This window comes from Grosmannia clavigera (genome assembly GCF_000143105.1).
Source record: "Grosmannia clavigera kw1407 unplaced genomic scaffold GCSC_156, whole genome shotgun sequence".
Classification (NCBI taxonomy): domain Eukaryota; kingdom Fungi; phylum Ascomycota; class Sordariomycetes; order Ophiostomatales; family Ophiostomataceae; genus Leptographium; species Leptographium clavigerum.
In genome coordinates this window covers 1-12,411 of record NW_014040784.1, presented here as the reverse complement: position 1 = coordinate 12,411, position 12,411 = coordinate 1, and the positions used below count along the sequence as shown (strand labels likewise).

Below are 12,411 nucleotides of genomic sequence, written 5' to 3'. Positions count from 1 at the left end.
ATTCCTACCGTCTAGATAGCCAGGATGCCAGAAGCTATTTCAGTTCAGGGTGTTAGGCAGCCAGCAGGCTGCAGCGCAGCGGAGATGCTTGGCCCGCTGGCTGCCACGTTCTTTGAATGTTTGTGGAAAAGTGCGACGCGAAATAGAAAAAAAAAGCTAGACATTGTATGAGTTTGTTAATTTTAATTTGAGAGGGGCAGTAAGAAGTTGGTTGATCTGTTGGCTGTTTCTTCCTTCTCATGTATTATTTCCTTTGGCCCATAAGCCCGCAGTCGAAAACCCTCTGATCACACTTTGATTCACAGAAAAACAAAATAGCAGAATAGGTCTAGTTCTACATGCTCAGTATTATGCCAGGTGTTACCAAGTAGGCTTGAACGCGGGAAGCTTATATTAGGTTCACACCTACGGAGAACTAAACACATATTTGTACCCAACCAATAAGTCAGACATAAGCGCCCAGCAACACCTAAGAAGTTCAGGTCCCCCCTTATCCAACCAGTTAAAACCGCATTATCAGGACTAAGATGACGACTAAAGCTGTCAAGCGCATTACAGAGTAGCTTACGTCGTATATTCGCTGGAACAGCCGTAGATAGCACACGTGATGCTCTGAATTTCACCGCACGAGACCCCGTAATTTTTTCGCCTAGAGAGCTTACCTCACCGCCGAGTAACGGAGGAAAAAAACTCAGATAAGAGGGTGAGTCACTTGAACGTCTGAAACCATATTTAGCATCGACTATAGCTTTTTACAACACCATCAGAATCCATTGCCTATCACCAGCTCGTTTGTGTCATCGTCAATTTTCAATATGAGCAAGGGGAAAGTCTGCCTCGCCTATTCAGGTATAATTCCCCTACCTACACCCCACTCTTGATCCGTATTCCAATCGTCCTCTCCCCCCCTCTCCCCCACCACGATCTGTGAACATCCTTGTGGTGGACCTATTTCAGAACTAACATGGCCTGTATCCGGCAGGCGGCCTTGACACAAGCTGCATCCTGAAATGGCTTCTCGAGCAGGGGTATGAGGTGGTGTGCTTCCTTGCCAATGTTGGCCAGGAAGAAGACTGGGATGCTGTAAAGGCCAAGTCCGCGAAGCTTGGTGCCTCAAAGATGATCATTGTCGATCTTTGCAAGGAGTTTGTCGAGCAGCTTTGCTTCCCTGCTATTCAGTGCAATGCGCAGTACGAAGGTCGTTAGTATGTTCTGAACCCAACAATCCTGGTAAAGGTACTTGCGTCTTATATTGATGTACTAACTGTCGGCTGCCAGCCTCCTTGGTACGAGCCTGGCGCGACCCGTCATTGCCCGTGCTCAGATGCGGGTTGCCAAGCAAGAAGGATGTGAGGACAATCAAGACTCATTCCGCAACACTGAATGTGACTGACCAATGCCAGGCGACTATGTCTCTCACGGCTGCACCGGAAAGGGCAACGATCAGGTTCGGTTCGGTGGGTTTACCTTTTATCAGCATACCTTAAGATGCAAGGTCCCTGTCTTACCAATAATGATTACCAGAGCTTGCCTTCCTCACCATCGACCCGAAGATCAAGATTATTGCACCGTGGCGTCTACCCGAATTCTTTAACCGCTTCCAGGGCCGCGTGGACCTGCTTGACTATGCCCATGCCAGTGGAATCCCGGTCACATCGACCAAAGCTAAACCGTACAGCATGGATGACAACTTCGCCCATTGCTCGTATGAGAGTGGCCAGCTGGAAGACCCGTCGCAGCCACCACCAGTTGACATGTGGACCCGAACTGTGGACCCCGAGAAAGCCCCAAACAAGTCCCAGGATATTCAGATCTTCTTTGAAAAGGGCATTCCTGTAAAGCTGTCTGTGGACGGAAAGGACTACACCGATAGCGTTGAGCTGTTTGCGAAGGCCAACGAGATTGGCAAGGAACATGGCATTGGCAGAATCGACATTGTTGAGGTGCGTGGTATCAGACCGGTCTTTCGCATTTCTTTGATTGCTAATCAATTCGGTAGAATCGGTTTATCGGGCTCAAGAGCCGTGGATGCTACGACTCTCCTGGCATGTAAGCGGATGATACTTTACTATTTCACTTAGCACGGCACATGCCAATTCTAATACCTGTCAAAGGACGATTCTGCGCCTTGCCCATCTTGATCTTGAGGGTCTCGTTATGGACGGAAAGGTTCGCTCGCTTCGTGACCAGTTTGTCAGCCATAATTGGTCCGAGCTGCTGTACAACGGCATGTACTTCTCTCCAGAGCGGGAATTTATCGAGGTTAGTCGAAAGGTGCTTCCTTATCAACGAGAAGATAGTGTTTTGCCGTCACCTGGCAACCTCGTCACCTCTTTCCAATTGCAAACTGCTAACTTTTTACTTCTCACAGAATTCTCTTGTCTTCTCACAGCAGCGAGTGGTAAGCTGCTCCCCTTCTCTTCCTGTAATACTAGCTCCTAAACATTTGACTGACTGTGTGCAAGAACGGCGAGGTTCGTCTCCGCTGCTACAAGGGCAATGCATATGTCCTTGGCCGGAGCTCGGATGAAAAGCTTTACTCCTCAGAGGAGTCGTCTATGGATTCTCTTGTTGACTTCAGCCCCGTTGATACTTGTAAGTGAACCAACCAATGTTTAATGATTAGCGTGTCTCCTATTGTACATTAACTAATCTGTTTGAAATAGCTGGCTTCATCAACATTAACGCTATCCGTCTTAAGAAGTATGGGATTCAGAAGGCCGAGGCCGGAGAAGATCTCTCTCGTTCGTAAGCATACCCCGACGATTTTATTCGAAAGGACTACAGGCTGCAGATGGTTGTGAGAGAGTGGACTACTATTGGCAAAAATAGTTTAGATTAAGAATCGCATGTCAGTATACGGTGCATTACTTGTCTCTGCTGACGTCCCGAAATTTGTGCTACCGGCTGCCTCATCGTAGATCATCGCCCAATTCAATATTGTAGCATCTTTACCCCCCTGAAATCAAGATGCAGCTTGAGGGCTAGGTTTCTGTTCTGGTGACGGTAAAACAGACCGGGCATACACTACAAAATCCGACAGAATAACTCCAAATTCCGTATAAGCACAAATACATTCCATAAAGCGTCGCCGCAGTTGCCCCGCATGAGAATCAATTGTATTTTTTTCCGACACGGATATTTAGAGGCAGTAGGTTTTCATTGTGTCGAAGGGGAACTAGCCGGACGCAGCGTTGTTCAAGCAACATGCGACCGATCAGTTGTTTTTCGCAGCTTCCCGTAGCTCGTCCATCTTTGCAACCCGCTTTTTGAACTCCAGGTACTGGCACTTCTCGTAGCTGTGTCTCTCGGTCTAGGTGGGGAGTCGAGTTAGCAAAGTACTGGAGTCGCAGTGGTAAAATGGTTCAAATAGGTGGTTGCTAGATACCTCGCACTTCCACGGGAGATAGTATGTTTCGAAGCGGCATCGGTTAAGGGGGATAAGGAGGTTTGCGCAGCTGTCTCGGTATGCAAGCGGGAGTTTGGCCTCGCTCATCTCCTCGCGTGTCGCCTCTGTGCGACATTAGACAAGTCCACTTTGAACTACACGTAGGTTCTTACTTACTGGCAACGCCAATTTCAGTTGCGCCTGTCATTTTGACTCGTTTAATTAGGCCGCTGGCGACGTAATTGGGCATGTGATGTCGGTCAATTCATATGTGAAGTTCCTGAGATGCCGGCCGTTGAACGAATAAAAACCCAGCCTCAGGCCCGAGGTCATTATCACGTGATGTGCTTTAAAAACACCCCTTTTCATTGGCTGTATTCATGACTACGGAAGTCATCGGGCTCAACTATCTGCTTACGGAGTACCTTTTCTTGATTGCTCGCTCCTTCCACTCCACATCCGGTCCATCTTCGACTTAAGGCTCACCCGCCCAAATCGAATCAGCGAGCTGGCGCACTAGCTTCAGCTTATTGATCATGTCCTCCTTCGTAACGCTATTACCAAGATGATGGCTTGCAAATCCACACTGCGGACTGACACCCAGGCGTTTCAGGGCTTCGTCCCTGGATTGGCCACTTCCTTGGGCAACATAGTCAGCGGCCTCGTGAACCCGGGCGCGCATCTCAACCAGGTCTTCAAGCTTTGGAAATTTGCTCGTAATAACGCCGACGATAACATTTTTGTGAGCCGGTAACTCGCGCAGAGGCTCGAATCCTCCAGAGCGTTCTGTATCGTACTCGAGGAAGTAGGTATCGACGTTGATTTCGCGAAAAAGCCTCGAGGCCACGCGGTCGTAGCCTCCTTCGCTGAAGTGGCGCGAGTAGGCAAAATTCCCGCGGCAGAGGTGGAGCCCTACATGAAAATCGGCCGGACGCGTAGAGAGACAATCATTGTACAGTTTGATGTAGCTGTCGAACAAGGCATCCGCGTCCTCTCCCACATCTTGAAAACCCTGCAGCATCTTTTCAGAGCAGAAGTCTTAAACTCACAGTTAGATTATTAATCAGTAATACAGCAGGACCGTGCGACTAGGATTCGGTGGTGACAAACACGCAAGGTTAGGGTCGTCAATGGTTACGTTGCGGCAACCAGCCTCGTACAGAATTCTGAGCTCACTGCGGTACGCCGCAGCAATGTCGGCGAAATACTCTTCGTCATTTGCATAAACGTCTTTTGGGTACGCATGACCCGTTTTATAGCGAAGGTGGTACCACTCTGGAGCTGGTAACGTCAGCTTCGCTTCTTTGACTCGCTCGGCAGGAAGACGAGTCTTCAGGTAGTTCCATTGGTCTATGTAAGTGCTGCCGGCATGCTTAATTTTGCCGACGCAAATAATCGACTCCCCAGGCTTATGCCCAGCCTCCGCTGTAGACGCAGCATGTAGTCAGTTCTCAAAACACAAAATCACAACCCGGCGAGCAAGGTGGCTGCATGCCATGTGGGAAGAGTTCGTACTGAAAGCAGCCAGGTCAGGGACATAGAGACGAAAAATGTCAAGAGGCGGGTCGGCGATCTCGTCCATGCCCTCCAGCGCCGGGAAAAAGGTGCCCCAAAACTGATGGCGTCGGTACTCGCCGTCGGTGACTGCATGGTACCCTAAGTCGATCTGTAGTTTGACAATGTCGTCAATCGCCTCATTTTCGAGTCTCTGAAGCTCCTTGTCGGAAGCGATCACAACTGCTTTTTCACCATCCAGTTGGATACGCTTTTCACTCAGAACCTTGGGACGCAGCAGTGAACCGAGATGCTCGGCACGAAAGGGAGGACGCTGGTGGATTCGCTCAGCCATTGCTTCGTTATCAAGGCGATCACGCTCTTTGTGAAGCATAATATATTTTCAATGAGTGCTAGAAATGAAGGAGGAAGCGGGAAGGGGCGTCACATATCCCTTCCCCTTCCCCCTCTCTTATAATCCTCCTCCCGCCCAAACCAGAAGTAGATAGCGGACGCAAGGAAGTGGAAACGCCCCAAAACCCCCGCGATTTGTAAATTATGACTGAACATGCCGTTGCTCGAGCCGAAACCAAGTATACCATCCTCAGGACCAGAACGAGAAAGGAAGGACAGTCATTTGCAGAAATTACGATTGGCTTTCGTATTCAAGAGCTGCGCCGCCTGTCAAAGCTTCATTCCACCGCGAGCAGGTTGTGTATCGCGAACGCAACAGGAATAGCCAGCCCTACCAAAATGCGGAATCTTGATCATTAGTTTGTAGTAAGCAAGCCAACATTTGTTTGCCAAAATTCTAGCTGTTGTACTCCGTAAGATGCTTTGGGGGGCGGTCTATTTTTAAAAGATTAACAAAAAAAGGTGAGATACACGGTACGAAGGTAAGGTCCCTTCTAATGGCCCTGCAGAACGCAAAGTATCTTATAAAGCACACCTACCAGCTAAATAGCTATAACCACCTCCTACTTCAAGTACCGATTTTATGTCTAGTATTGGGACAGTGTTCGAGAATTAAATAATCTAATAGCTACTTTCGTCGCACCTACCGTTATTATAGAATCATACATTAGTTTTTGGTCCGTTTGTGCTTAGCCAACCATTGCAACTCGCCACGATCTGTTCCTGGGCCGGAAAGCAAGTCCAATGATTTCTTGAAAGAGAGGGTGTCTTAGCCCGCGATCAAATTCTCGACTGTACATCACAAACTAGGTATATATTGATCCGGTACCTTCACCATCTGAGCTGTCAGCATCCTCGTCTCCAATGAGATCCACGTCCTTTTTTCGCTCCTCTTCCGTCATCTCCTTGTAGGTGCTCCAGCTAAGCAGCACAAAGGCAACAACAATCATGCTGCCGCCAATTATTGCAGGGACACTCGGCGACTGGCCCGTCAGTGCCCAGTCGGACACGGCAACAATGAAGATGGTCAGCAGTGAAGCAACGCTACTTAACACCGGACTCGTAAGACTTATCAAGACGAGAAAGGAGCCGGCAAAAGTAGCATTCATTGCCACAGATAAAACAAGGTACCAGGCCACTTTTCCTGTCGGTAAGACAAAAGTCTCAATACCCGAAAAGTGCAGGATTGGCAGCGGTATCCAAAGTATGGACAATGTAAAGAGGCCTATGCAACTGCCAAAACTGTTGGCAAAGATCATGCCACGGCCAGGACTGCAGCCATCCGGGGGGCAAGCATATCGCTTGTATAGTACTTCGTAAAGACCGTAAAGTACGCTCCCCACACCAATGATGAGGTTGCCAAGCAGCCGCTTGCCAGCATCATCGCTGTCTGGACTCTCTAGACTCTCTGGCACCGATTCTTTTCCATCGCCGTAAGCCACAACGAGAACTCCAACAACAGCGACTATGACAGCCGCAGTCTTGTCCAAACGCAATCGTTCTTTCAACAACGGTACGGAGAACGCGTAGGCAAAAAATGCACTGCAATTGTAAATCGCAGTCAGGTCACTGGGGCTAGTCAGAGCCACAGCTATGTACCAGCTGAGCCCTGCTACTGTAAGCGAGCATGTGACAACAGCAGTTGTCTTAACCATATAGGTGACATGCCCGCCTAAGCCAAAAAGCCCTCTTGTCCCGCTCCCGCGGCCTTGACTAGCCACGTCGATATCGAGGTCGCGTGTTTCTACCATCGCCGCTGTAGTCCTCAGTAGCCATATGTGGCGTCGCCAGAATGAAGGCCATGGAACAGAGCGCTTCTGCAGTCGCAGGACAAGCAGTTGCAAAGGCCAAAGGATAGACCATGACCCGTGGGTTACATAAAGCATACAGTACGCCTTATCCCAACCAGCATGTTGTACCCAAGAAGCCAACTCTGTCTGTACAGTAAACGATATGAGCGATAAAACCAGGAAAAAGGCGGCATATGTGTATTTTTTGCGGACGGCCAGGCGCGCATTGGAGTTTGGACTTCTAGATCGAAATGAACCTTGGCGAGGCGGCAAGGCGGCAGGGGTTGCTAGCCTCTCATGTCCGGTCGGTGTGTATATGGATGGAGTAAAGCTGTCGTCGGCGCTCAGGCGACGAGGTAGTCGGTATCCTGGACGGCCACGGTCTGTATCACCAGCAGAGTGGTTCGGATTATGCAAAAGGGGACGGTTGTCGACGTCGCGTGCCATGGTTAACGCGCGGGACTGGACGATTCGAGTATATAGAATATGCTTGGGTGTAAAGCAGCCGGGTAAAGCACGCATGTATGGTTGCGTTTAACAAAGAATGGGGGCTTTCGGAAGGAAGGCAGTGTCGATTTCAAAGCCATGGAAGGTAGATACGAATTGGTGTAAAATTCAACGTTAAGTCGTGAAGAAGCAGGGAGCTTAACTTGGATTGGCTAAGTTCAGCCAAATCCCCGACCAGCAGCGACTGATTGGGACGGAAGCGATTAGACTAGGCACAGAAGGCCAGTAGCTAAGGGATGGACGTCGAATTTTTGTGCGCGTTTAGACAATGGTCAGATAGTAATCGACTTTTTCCACCAGCTGCATTTACTCCGTAAGATACATTTGACTATGTATTCCATGCTCCGTAAACTCGATTCAATGACAAAACGTGCGCATCCGTAGTCCGTAGTCGCTAGGCAACTGTGGCTTTATTACTACTCCGTACATGCATAAAATATTCCGTATACGTATTTTCCCTTACAGAGTATTACTGAGTACGGAGTACATACATACATATGTACGACGTACATTTAGGTGGCTAGCACCACGCGCCCTGGATGGGGCGGGCACGAGTAGTAGTTGTATTAGATGTATCCTTGTGCAAGGTACTTCGTACTCCGTACGGAGTAGCTATCAAATACTCGTGCCCCGCCCCACCCAGGGCGCGCGTTGAAAAACGCGCACCACCATAGGTGGTGCTAGCCAGCCAAATAGTCACACCAGCCAAATGAGCACAATTCAACGCGATTTAACTTCAAAAAATCGCTGAAAAGCCAAAAAATAGCTATGGACCAAGACGAAATTGAAGATCGATTGGCTGCGGCTATTCATTTCAAGGAAGCAAATCCGGAGTCGCTAGTCTAAGCCGTTGCGCGTCAATTCGACGTACCGCGCATGCAGCTTACTAGGCGCCTTAATGGCGGTTCTGGCTACAGAGGACGCCCTGCCACTAATACGCGCCTCTCGCAGCCAGAAGAGGCTGCTTTATGCAGGTATATCGACAGGCTAGAGATGGTAAACCTTGCGGTGCGGCGGGAGTTTATTATAGAGGCAGCGAATACGATTTTATGTAAGCGGCTTAGTGATTCGGATTACGAGCCGGTTGGTCTTTACTGGACCACTCGCTTTATTCAGCGCTATAAGTACGCCGTAATGCGCCAACAAACCCTTAAACTAGACCGTTAGACGGAAGAAAGCATACTTAAAGTAAAAGAGTACTTTGAAAAGCTGCAAAAGGTCCTAGCAGATAAAGGTATCGACCTATATAACATATAGAATATAGATAAAACTAGGTTTCGAATTAAGAAAGGGAAGAACTAGTTAGTAGTTATAAAGCAGCGAAGGGCATAGTACTTAGGCATAGTAGAGAATAGAGAATCTGCTACTACAATTAAAGCTATTTCGGCTACTTGTGCCTTGCCTTACCTAGGGCGCGCGTTTTTTAACGCGCACCACTATAGGTAGTGCTAGCCACCCTAATAAACAAACTACCCTAATAAACACTTTTTCTTGCAAAGTAATTTTAAAAAATCACTACGAATTCGCAAAAAAAAAAATAGACAAAAACAATATAAAGGAGCGACTAGAAAAGGCTATTTAATTTAAAAAAGCAAACCTAAACACGCTAGTTGCTACGGTTGCGTAAGAATTCGACGTCCTGCGCCTTTAGCTTACTAGGCGCCTTAGTAGCGGTTTAGGAGCAAAAGGGCGCCCTGCTACACACACGCGTTCATTATAGCTAGAAAAGGCAGCTGTATGCAAATATATCGATAGACTAAAGGCAGTAAATCTTACGGTGCGGCGCAAGCTTATTATAAAGGCTGCTAATATAATTCTTTATAAGCGCCTTAGTAATAACTACAAACCTATCAAAGAGCACTAGACTGCTTGCTTTATATAGCGCTACAAATACTAAGTTATGCGCTAAAAGACCTTAAATATAAACTGCTAAACTAAAGAGAGCATTCCTATTATAAAGGAGTACTTTAAAAAGCTGCAAAAGGTTATAGTAGACAAAGGTATTATTCTATACAACATATAAAATATAGACGAAACTAGGTTTTAGATTAGAAAGGGTAAAGATTAGCTGGTTGTTACTAAGCGAAAGAGAGTATAGTATTTAAGTATAGTAGAAAACAAAGAGTCTATAATAGCGATTAAAGCTATTTCGGCTAATAGTTAGCATCTTCCTGCGTTTTTTATTCTAGCCGGTAAACGTTATATAAGCCGCTAGTATACTTTACTGTAGCTGTATAGCGATACTTTGATTTCGCTAAACGAATCTAGCTATACTAATAATAAGATTACCTTTTGCTAGTTATAGCACTTTAACAACTACTTAAAAGGCTGTAAAATAAGTTTAAAGAGACTGCTAATACTTAATAGGCATAGTAGTTACTATACAAGGCAATGTATTAAATACTATAATAACAATAGTATTATACCATTTAGCCTTCCTCTATATCTTACCTATATCCTTTAGCTCTTTAACGTTGTTGTTTTTTAGCCGTTAAAGCACTACTATGCTAAAGCTTTTAATATCTTAGCTTAGGATAGACTTATAGACTTTGGCAAGCTTAACTTCCTTTTAATTATATAGGAGATTCGACGACAAGAATTTAAGCAGCCTACGATTACCTTTGCGTTTAAAAAGACTAGTATCGAGCCTTTTAACCCTTATATTATACTTAACCAGCTTAAAATACGTTAAAGCTAGCAATACTAACAGCGTACTTTAACACTACCATTAAATATATTATCTTTACCTGCTAATACACCAACTACCTTACGTTATATTAATAAGGTAGCAAATAAGCTTAAAGGCTAGATAGAGGAGAGCACTAATATAAGGGTATTCTATACACGCGTCCCTACGCACCGGTTCGGCAACTAGTCGCTTACTAAGCGACGGACTTAACAAACTATCTTAACACGTTGCACGGGACTAGCATAGCCACTTAGCTATACTACGCCCTACTAGGGTTGCGCTACACCGCATCTTCTAGCTATGTATATATTAGCTAGCAGGCCTTCGCCTACTAGTCTCTTATAGTTCGTTAAGTTAAAGTCTTAATACAATAGTACAAACTAGTTAAGCCTTTATAACTACGCATTGCACACCACCCCTTACATTCTTTAACTTCTATTCTACAAAGAGCAATGTCCAATCATAGGGCAGCCACTCTGCGATTAGCACGTAAACTGTTAAAAGCTAAGGACGTGCCAATGCCACCCCCTATGCTAATGCACGGCAGCCACACCTTGCACGTAGCATTTGCAAGCACTCTAACCCTGTCTGTTAAGTTAGAAATAAGACTGGTATACGTGCCGCTTAACGACACCTTGCCGGCTAAAAAGCAGCTGTAAAGCGATAAATATACTTATATTATGCAAACGCTAGAGGCATTAACTAACATTATAGCTGCAAGGGTTATAGGGCTACTGCTTAGCAGTTGCTACTATAACAACAAGCTACTATAATATAGTATTAGAAAGCTAGAAATTTAGTGCCTTTACTATAGAGATAGAAGAGTAGTTAGCGACAATAAAGAACGCCTATAACACTAATGCATATAGCAATGCGTTAGAAGATATAAATATTATTTAGGTAGGTAGTTAGCTAACTACTATACTAGCAGCTAATTAGTAAAAGTACTATAACTAACTTTATGCTAGTAAACCCTTAGTTATACGCCTTATATAGACGTACTTTATTGCGTTTATCTGTTAAGAACACTTAAACCTTAAATTTTAAATGCACTATATTTATAAGGAAAGCTAGACGCTTTAGCAAGGCGGCAAGTTGCTAATAGTATACTAGAAAAAATAAGACTACTTATAATAAAAGATTAGCAACACCTTTAACTAAGTAGGCAAGATTGCCTAAAGGTATTAGCAAGGGCTTAACGACTACTTAGCAAAGTAGTATTAGAATAAGACTATTAGTAAGTCTTTTAGTATAGTAATAAAGATTGCTAATGCTTATAAAGAGTATTAGTTTTAAGGCTAGGAATAAAAGAAAAGATAAAATAACTAAAAGTAAGCGGTTATAGTTAATAGCATGCTAGCTAGTAGGCTAATAAAGAAATAGCGCTATAATAATAATAAGATAAAAAACCGCGGTTTTATAAAGAGTAACCTAAGCTTATAACTAGTTACTAGCTAAGGTTAGTTTACTTCTTAACCTGCTAACCTTAGTAGTTTAAACAATATTAACGTTGCGTTAAAGTGCTAGAATTATAGTAAGAGTAGGTATACTTTTTAAGAGTGCTTTAAGCCTAAAACCTATATATAGGTTAAGAAGCTTTAAGTAGAACTAGAAGATAGTCTTTAAGAGCTTAATAATTAAAAGGCAACCTACTTTAACTAGGAAAACTAGTAAGGTTAATAAAAAAGCTTTATTTTTTATTAACCTTACTAGTATAGCTAACTAAGAATATAATTCCTTACTACTATACCCTAGCTAAGGCATAGACGCCTAGTAATTACTAGGTTGCTATTGTTATAAACCTAGATTCTTATACTAACTTAAACGTAGTTAACTTAAAGGTTGTTTAATAGCTTAGTTTAAAGCTACTTTAGTAGCACTTAAACTTAAACCTAGTCTTTATTAATAGAAAAGCACTATAAGCTTATAGCTTATATAAGCTAACTATTATACTAATAAAGAATAGGGTCTTTTACGCGTTAATATAAGTCTTTATAGCTGTTTACTAAGTAAGCGCTAACTATAAAGATATTATCTTAAGTTATAAGGACTAGGGTTTTAAGCGTTATTATTAATACTATTTAATTAAGCTTAGTTTATTTTGTCTATTATTAGTTTTTTAAAAATTA

The 12,411-nt window shown here is 44.5% G+C and overlaps 4 protein-coding genes across 4 annotated transcripts; 1 reads left to right on the top strand and 3 right to left on the bottom strand.

Annotated features, from left to right (window-relative positions):
• Positions 1-815: 815 nt before the first annotated feature.
• On the top strand, positions 816-2,752 carry CMQ_2420 (argininosuccinate synthase; the record flags this gene model as incomplete). The annotated part of the gene is made up of 10 exons (XM_014316378.1): positions 816-849; positions 983-1,205; positions 1,279-1,349; positions 1,404-1,457; positions 1,525-1,943; positions 2,000-2,049; positions 2,115-2,262; positions 2,372-2,401; positions 2,466-2,595; positions 2,667-2,752. The coding sequence occupies 10 exons, from the start codon at positions 816-818 to the stop codon at positions 2,750-2,752; spliced, it is 1,245 nt and encodes a 414-aa protein (XP_014171853.1).
• Positions 2,753-3,217: 465 nt separating this feature from the next.
• CMQ_2174 (NADH-ubiquinone oxidoreductase b18) lies at positions 3,218-3,596 on the bottom strand (the record flags this gene model as incomplete). Its single annotated transcript, XM_014316132.1, has 3 exons — positions 3,218-3,313; positions 3,389-3,513; positions 3,566-3,596. The coding sequence occupies 3 exons, from the start codon at positions 3,594-3,596 to the stop codon at positions 3,218-3,220; spliced, it is 252 nt and encodes an 83-aa protein (XP_014171607.1).
• A 267-nt stretch (positions 3,597-3,863) lies between these two features.
• CMQ_2280 (methyltetrahydropteroyltriglutamate-homocysteine s-methyltransferase) lies at positions 3,864-5,237 on the bottom strand (the record flags this gene model as incomplete). Its single annotated transcript, XM_014316238.1, has 3 exons — positions 3,864-4,426; positions 4,499-4,813; positions 4,904-5,237. The coding sequence occupies 3 exons, from the start codon at positions 5,235-5,237 to the stop codon at positions 3,864-3,866; spliced, it is 1,212 nt and encodes a 403-aa protein (XP_014171713.1).
• An 865-nt stretch (positions 5,238-6,102) lies between these two features.
• Positions 6,103-6,405, bottom strand: CMQ_2142 (duf6 domain containing protein; the record flags this gene model as incomplete). The annotated part of the gene is made up of 1 exon (XM_014316100.1): positions 6,103-6,405. The coding sequence occupies one exon, from the start codon at positions 6,403-6,405 to the stop codon at positions 6,103-6,105; it is 303 nt and encodes a 100-aa protein (XP_014171575.1).
• Between the last annotated feature and the right edge of the window lie 6,006 nt (positions 6,406-12,411).